Below are 8,221 nucleotides of genomic sequence, written 5' to 3' on the forward strand. Positions count from 1 at the left end.
TTAGCTTACTAACTAAATAAGACTTTTTCCTACCCCACTGACAAATTTAGTTATTTTTTATGTAATAAAATTAATAAATTTTATTGTTTCAATATTTATGTGAGGAATAATTGCTCTGCTTCGCGTTGTGGCCGCATCTCCACCTTGGGTGTGCATTATTTTCTAAGTATTCAGTGTGTTTACCACACCTCAAGACATCAATCAGATGATATATTTCAAGACATTTGTCTGGTTTTTGTCATTAAAACGCTATTGTGAGTAGGATTATTTTTCTTATGCAGCTCATCCAACACCTCCATTTCTAATTCCAAAACGCCATTTTAGACCTAGTAACAACGCTTGAGCCATTGATAGCAGACTAATACAGTGAACAATTAAGTTTTTCGACAGTCAGACAGACGGAAAAAGAGAGAGAGAGCCTTACAAAAAAATTGTTTATTCGAGTGTGCTATTAGTATACTTCTTTTAAACTAAAATAGAATACTAATACTTTTAGTCTACTTTTTATGTACTTCTCAGAAATGGGCTTTATGTACCTCTCTGAAATATACTTAAAATGACATTTAGGTATATTTGACTTATTCTTAGAAAAAGTCTAAATATATTTGAGCTATACTTGTGTGTAAAACACATGAGAACAAACACAAGTGAAGAAGAAACTGAAACAGCAGATGCTTCCACATATAATATAACACAATCGTCAGACATAAAACAGCATCAAAATGTCGTCCAATGAAGAGGTAATAATGACTGTCAAGCTTTGGGGTGTTGATCGACTCGTGATCGACGTTTTGATTATATCATTCGGAATCCCATTCATAGTCTTTTTTTCAGCTTTTTGTTAAAAATGCTGTTTATTTCTTTATTTTTTATTTATGAAACTTACCCACATTCAAGTGTTTAAAAAAAGAATAAAATGTTTTTGGTTACAAGCAGATACCCTGTTCTTTCTTTTGATGTTTTGTTCAGATATCCATATAACAAATTATACAAATTAATATAAATAGGGTCTTAGTAGTATACTTAAAGTATGATGTAAAGTTCACTTAAATAAAACTTACAAGTATGCATGCAGTACTGAACTATTAGTTTACTGAGACTATACTTCAGAGTGTACTAAAAATGCTACAAGTATTTAATTAGAAAACCGTCAGTATACCTATAAGTTCACTTTTAGTGTAGTTGCAGTACAAGCTAAAAACACCGATGTAAACTAGTTGTGTACTCAAAGGTTACTACTGTTATACTTAAAGTATATGTTAAAGTATACTTTTATATACTAAAAAGTGGGCCAATTTAGTCCCAAGGAGTATTGAAATAGTACACTTACAAGTATACTACTACTACACTGATATTTGTATACATACTACATCAAGTATACTAAAATATATAATTCAACTTAACTTTACTAAATAAAATAAACTTGAATGTTTGTCAGCCAATCAGATTCGAGAATTCAATGGCCCGTAGTATAAGAGATAATAGACTTTATTTATTTATGTATCTACAGTGTATATTGTTTTGTTCCCTTTGTAAAGTCACAATAAGATTGCTGTTTTCAGGCAGTTTGGATAGTGAAGGGCATGTCTGAAAAATAAAGCCATATTATATCTGCATGGAAAAAGTGAGCCTGGTCAGGTTTTCCCTGGTTCCTCTCAAAAACAATAGCCGGGATTCTGTAAACTTAGGAAAGACTAGTGCCTAAAGATATAACAACTCCGTGACTGAAAACCAGTTTAGGAGATGAAAGCAGAGAGGATCTTAAGATCAGTGATTAAATCAGTTTCTACATGATACAGTGATGAAAAGTCAACAGTCATTGTTTGAGGCACCAAAATGTATCACTCAGAGAGAAAGCATGTCACGTGCACCACATTAGGTCATTTTAGCAGAAGCTGCTCAGAAGCTTGAGTTGTACTCTGACTTAATTAACATTATTGATTTGAATAATGAGGCCTTTTAAATGCAACACTTGCCACGCCTGATGACCCAACCATTGAAACACCTGGTGATGAAATTAGAGTGGTCAATGGAAAGGACTGTGCTGGAGGAACAGGTCATGGCAGATCTAGCTTTGTTTGAGCAGATACTGTAATGCCTAAAGAATTAACAAGAATTCCAATGCATTGGTGTGGTCACCTGAAACATCTTGAATATTCAATAGCTAAAATTAAAATCAAAAGAAAACATGAGAGAAAAAAGGATTACATTTTATTTTGATAGTCCACTTTAGACATTTTACTAACTATACATAACTTTGCAACTACATGTCAACTAATTCTCATTCATTTTCAAATACATGTCTATTAACAGATAGACTGTTAGGTTAGGTTTAGGGTTAGTAGAAGTCAACATATACTTGCAAAGTTACTTATAGTCAGTATGTTGTATGTTGTGGACCCATCCAAATAAAGACATTAAGCAGACAGTCTACTAATACTCTAATGACTGCTAGTTGACATGCAGTTGCAAAGTTACTTACTGTTAGTAGAATGTCTATAGTCTGAGTAAAGTTTTACCGAAGATGTGAGAGAAAAAAGTCACATAATTAAAACTGGCGAAGGCCCAACCTTATCTTTATGGCTTCCTCAAAACTCATAGTCTCAAAACTCAAGCCTAATAAAGAGTCTTCATCATCTTTAAGCCATTTTTTAAAATACAGGCCTCTGGGTATTTAACCATAAACCCAGGAAGACCATAAACCTGATTAGCTTTAGGAGCTCTCTGGAATCCAGAGGCCTTCAGGACCTTGGGGGATAAATTTTAAAACCTGTTGAGTATTGCCTGCGTTAAACTGAGAAACTGTTGGTGTGGGACAGTTTCAACTAGGTTTGCCTATAGTCCTGTCTGTCAAGTTATGATTTGTGAAGTATTACAGTATGTAACATTCTTAATTTTCACCATGTTTAGTTTAACTTTATGAAGGTACTTCAAGATCACAGTTGTCTTGGGTGCTGGATGTAATGCTTCAGCACAGCTGGATGTCACATGCTACACTTTGTGCAACTTCCAGTGCTACGAGATAAAGCATGTCAGCTGTCACAGGGTTAAACTGAAATTTAAAGCCTTCCAGATGTCTTATTTGTATAGGCAAATCCATAGTTGCAAGCTATTTCAATGTGACTCATTGGCTTGTAGATTCTGGTGCTGCATTAGAGTACTTCATTACTACTGTTTAATATTATTAACATGTCCACACTGTGTTTTTGGGTTTTTATTAAATTAATCCTTATTTTTTTCACAGAACAACTAATATATTTTAACCAGAATTAGGTTCCAAAGGAACATTGAAAATGTAGAAGCAATTTTATTGCTTAAACCATTATAATTCCCTTAATTATAAACTTAATTATAAGTTCAAGTCATTTTGAATTACAAAAACATCTATGTTCTGGTTAGACTTTCTTGTTGAAGGAATGTAGGGATACGAGTGTTGAATTTCAACCACACCCACTTTCTACACCTAAGCACCGGCCAATGAGAGCCTGCTTTTGGCTCCTCCCACTCGGCAGCACATATAGTAGGAGGCAGAGTCTGCTGTTCTCTATCTGCTCGAGTTTCTCCAGCACAGCAGACAAGGCTCATATCTGCTGCTCTCGCTCCCCCTTGCTCCAGGTCATTCTCTACCAGCACAAGACAGAAAACACATCAGCAAGGATGTCTTTCGGCAAGAAAACCACCTACACCGTGAAGTCCTCTTCCTCTGGATCTGTCCCACGCAGTTTCAGCAGTATGTCCTACTCCGGCCCCAGTGCCACCCGACAGAGCTACAGTGTGCGCAGCTCCTATGGAGGTGCCAACCGTGGCATGGGATCTGGAATGGGAGGTGGTGGCTTCATCAGCAGCTCATCAGCCTACGGTCTTGGCACATCAATGGGCATGGGCATGGGCATGGGTGGCGGTGGCATAGCACCCATTCAAGCAGTCACCGTCAACAAGAGCCTCCTGGCACCTCTGAACCTGGAGATCGACCCCAACATCCAAATTGTCCGCACCCAGGAGAAAGAGCAAATCAAGACCCTCAACAACCGTTTCGCTTCTTTCATTGATAAGGTGGGTTGAAAGTTTCTTTCTTTGCCGTTTTTTCAATCAAAGTGTGTTTTGTCTAAAGTTTCTGCTTAGAACATCTCTAGAGTGGCATATAAAAGATATGTGGGATCAGATAAATTCTCATCAAAGAGAAAGAAACCACACTTATGGAAAGTAGAGAAAAGGGTGTGTACATGGTCAGAGCGTGATGGCTTTTCATTTGAATGGGATGCCCTGAGGCTCTTCTGAAGCCCTTGTGGAGAGTCCACACCCAAAAAAGGTCCTGCAGGACATGAAACCTATTACAAACTATAATCATTGCATTTCCAACCAAAAGTGGTCTATAGTAGAAGAAAAGACAGTCACATACCTAGATAGTTAATATTTAATTTGAAGAACTGGGGTCATGTTCTGGATAGCACTGGATGGGTTACATAACAGCGTTCAAGCCAAGAAGAGGAGGAAATATTCAGACAAACTTTTAAGCCTCTGTGCCATTCCTCTTAACTATAGTATGCTTTGCATGACATTATTTGATTAAAACAATGTTTTGAATGAGAAAGCTGATTAGTAACTGATTAGTCAAGTAGCTCAGTAACCTAATTGTGTGTGCAATGTTCACCTTGAGCTGTTAAAGCCTTATCACTGAATTATTTGCTCACCGCCCACCATTTACACACTCTTTCAAGAGACTCCAGCAGATATAGTTTCTTCCTGCCACCCCTTTGTAGATAGTCCCATTTTCAGAAAAGAAGTAGAAAACATGTGCATCTCTCATTATTTAAGGAAAACAGTACTTTCATTGTGAAGACCACTGAACCACAAGCAATATGTTGGCATATGGTCTCACTTCTGTGAGCTGGCGCAGAACCGTGATTCCAAAATGACTGTGCAGCATCGGTCTGGGGGCGTTTCTCTCTGAAGCTGCGCTTACTGCCAAGTATGGTTTTCATTTGTGCCTTGATTGAGACAAAACCTCTATTCTCGTCTTGCCAATGTAGGTACGTTTCCTGGAGCAGCAAAACAAGATGCTGGAGACAAAATGGGGCCTCCTCCAGAACCAGACAGCCACACGTTCCAACATCGACGCCATGTTCGAGGCCTACATCACCAACCTGCGCAGACAGCTCGACAGCCTTGGCAATGACAAAATGAAGCTGGAGGCTGACCTGCACAACATGCAAGGCCTTGTCGAGGACTTCAAAAACAAGTACGTACAATGGCTTTCACAAAAGCCTCATTTTAATTTGGCTGGACTTTCCGCCTGGGGGATGGACAGAGGCCAAGTATTGTCAAAGGAGGCTTTTGTGGTGCACTTAAGTGTTCCCAGGCTCTATAAATTCAAACTGAGGAAAAACATGTTTTAAAGGCCTGATGGGAGTAAATCCACTTCATTATCCAACATGAATTATGTAACTGATACAGAAACTGCATGGCTGCTCTAGTCACTCCCTTCCCATTGTCTAACATTTTTGAGATTTGAATCACATTATACGCATTTATACATAACATCCCACTGAAAAAACATGTCTGTTTCCTAATTAAAATGGGCGTAGGCATGAGATAGATTACAGCTATTGAACAAACATCCTCACAGCACCTTTCATAGATCTCTAGACAAATCTGATGGGCCGATTAATGTTAAGACACATGGGAGACACCGAAGTGAATCCAGAAAAACCTGATAAGCGTTTCTTATTACAAAGATGGAGCACTGCTGCCCCCTAGTGTACTTAAAACAAAAACTCAAATGTAATTTTCTTCACTTCTCCTCAGGTATGAAGATGAAATCAACAAACGCACAGAGTGTGAGAACGAGTTTGTGCTCATCAAGAAGGTTCGTAGATTGTCTATAACAATGTAATTACTCATAAACGCTTACTTTAATCTTAAATGATGACTAAATTATGATTGCTTTTTGTAGGATGTTGATGAGGCCTACATGAATAAGGTTGAGCTGGAGGCCAAACTGGAAAGCCTCACTGATGAGATCAACTTCCTCAGGCAGATCTTCGAGGAGGTAAATTATAGCTAGAGATTCCCACCAAAAAAAAAATTTGTTCACTTACTTACGACAAAATGCATTTTGATAACATTGTTCTCTCTTGTTGCGAACTTGTAGGAGATCCGTGAGCTCCAGTCTCAGATCAAAGACACCTCAGTCGTTGTGGAGATGGACAACAGCAGGAATCTCGACATGGACTCCATTGTCGCTGAGGTCCGCGCTCAGTATGAAGACATTGCTAACCGTAGCAGGGCGGAGGCTGAGATGTGGTACAAGTCCAAGGTGTGTTATCTTCTAAATATCATCCAAATTGTAACATTGTTCAAAACAACTTATTGAGGTACATAAGATATTAAATCTTAGACAACGTATGTTCTGTTTCACAGTTCGAGGAGATGCAGACATCTGCAACCAAATATGGTGATGACCTAAGATCAACAAAGACAGAGATCGCTGATCTTAACCGTATGATCCAAAGACTGCAGTCTGAGATCGATGCCGTGAAAGGACAGGTATGTAACTGCACAAACAAAACAATTATAATATTTGAATATTAAGTTTCAAATATTAAGTTTTGTAAGGTTACAGACATTAGGAGTGATACTAAGCACAAGTGTTTCTCATTTCAATAGCGTGCCAATCTGGAGAACCAGATCGCAGAAGCAGAGGAACGTGGAGAGCTGGCCGTCAGAGACGCCAAGGCCCGCATTAAGGACCTTGAAGATGCCCTGCAGAGAGCCAAGCAGGACATGGCCCGCCAGATTAGAGAATATCAGGACCTGATGAATGTCAAACTCGCCTTGGACATTGAAATCGCCACATACAGGAAGCTCCTGGAAGGAGAGGAAGACAGGTGAGTCAATGAAACACATGCTTGCTGTGAGACCTAGACCTTTTGAGATGAAGTTCTGTGCAGGAGTCTCATTACTTCTTGTTCTCTTTTTCAACAGACTGGCAACTGGAATCAAGTCCATCAATATCTCAAAACAGAGCAGTAAGTTGGACTCTTCCTTCTTCACATGACACTTCTTCTAACTATATGAAATGCAGAAGATCTAAGTTCTTTACCTTTCTGTCCTGATAGCGAGCTATGGTGGTTTCCCCATGGAAAGTGCAGGCAGTGGCTACAGCAACTACTCTAGTTATTCCAGCGGCTACGGCTCTGGCGGTGGCTACAGCTCTGGTGCCGGCTACGGCTCTGGCGGTGGCTACAGCTCTGGTGCCGGCTACGGCTCTGGCGGTGGCTACAGCTCTGGTGCCGGCTACAGCTCTGGAGGTGGCTACAGCTCTGGCAGCGGCTACGGTGACACCGTCACTCAGACCAAGAAGAGCGTTGTGATCAAGATGATTGAGACCAAGGACGGCAGAGTTGTGTCTGAGTCCTCTGAGGTCGTCCAAGATTGAGCGAGCCCCCTTTCCCAATTCTGCCCTCTAAACTTCATGCCTCTTATACATTCCTGACCTTCCCTCTCAACCGTTATGACTGCAGCCAGCCCAAGGCACTCAACCGGAATGCAGTCATAAACCAGGTTGTAAAGCAATAAACCATTCACTCTGACCAAAGAATTCCAGAAGGACCAAATGCTCTCACTGCTCTTGTCGTGCCTTAAACCACATCACTAAAAACTCACGCCCTCAGGCCACTGCACAACAATACTGTCTTCAGATCTTACCTTGCACAACATGGCCACGTGTGTAGGCTGGACTATCCTCGATGTGCCACTAACATAAGCTAGTCATTTGGCTAATTTGCTCAACATGCTAAGAAAATGATTTCTACATTAACTATGAAGGGATATGTTTGCATTTGTGCTAAATTACTAGCATGTTAGTGGTAGATCCATGTGGTTTGCCTATTTAGTAGAGACTGTCATTTCATTGTACTCTGGCAAATAAGAAGTTGCCCATTGTATCCTGTTTTCTGAGGTGCTGTTTTTGCTACCAAAAATAAAGTGTTTACTTAAAACTTCACATCTTCATGTCTTCTTTTATGCTAAGTAGTCTACAAAACACACAGGAAGCTAAAGCCAAGCTTGGTTTGGCTGGTTAGCATGGTTCAGTTAATCCTTCCTGACAGATGTCACCATTATTACTCTACACCATCAAAACAAAAATATTTCTGAAATGATATTAACAAGCTGTAATATTCTAAGTAAATATAAGTATTCACATTGTCTTTCTGATGAT

The 8,221-nt window shown here is 39.5% G+C and overlaps 1 protein-coding gene across 1 annotated transcript; it reads left to right on the plus strand.

The window, feature by feature from the left end:
* Window positions 1–3,462: 3,462 nt before the first annotated feature.
* On the plus strand, window positions 3,463–8,005 carry krt8 (keratin 8). Its single transcript, XM_073823488.1, has 9 exons — window positions 3,463–4,053; window positions 5,031–5,239; window positions 5,806–5,866; window positions 5,954–6,049; window positions 6,152–6,316; window positions 6,421–6,546; window positions 6,667–6,887; window positions 6,985–7,028; window positions 7,119–8,005. Exons 1-9 carry the CDS (start codon window positions 3,478–3,480, stop codon window positions 7,436–7,438), a joined length of 1,818 nt encoding a protein of 605 aa, XP_073679589.1. The 5' UTR covers window positions 3,463–3,477; the 3' UTR covers window positions 7,439–8,005.
* Window positions 8,006–8,221: the final 216 nt, after the last annotated feature.

This window comes from Garra rufa, chromosome 18, assembly GCF_049309525.1.
Source record: "Garra rufa chromosome 18, GarRuf1.0, whole genome shotgun sequence".
NCBI classification, from domain to species: domain Eukaryota; kingdom Metazoa; phylum Chordata; class Actinopteri; order Cypriniformes; family Cyprinidae; genus Garra; species Garra rufa.

What these genes read in the sequence shown, in the direction of transcription:
- krt8 (XM_073823488.1), top strand. Translation starts at nt 3,478, where the DNA reads ATGAGAGCCTGCTTTTGGCTCCTCCCACTCGGCAGCACATATAGTAGG. An exon ending in TCGCTTCTTTCATTGATAAG is followed by an intron (nt 4,054 to 5,030) that starts GTGGGTTGAAAG and finishes TTGCCAATGTAG; the next exon opens with GTACGTTTCCTGGAGCAGCA. An exon ending in CTGGAAGGAGAGGAAGACAG is followed by an intron (nt 6,888 to 6,984) that starts GTGAGTCAATGA and finishes CTTTTTCAACAG; the next exon opens with ACTGGCAACTGGAATCAAGT.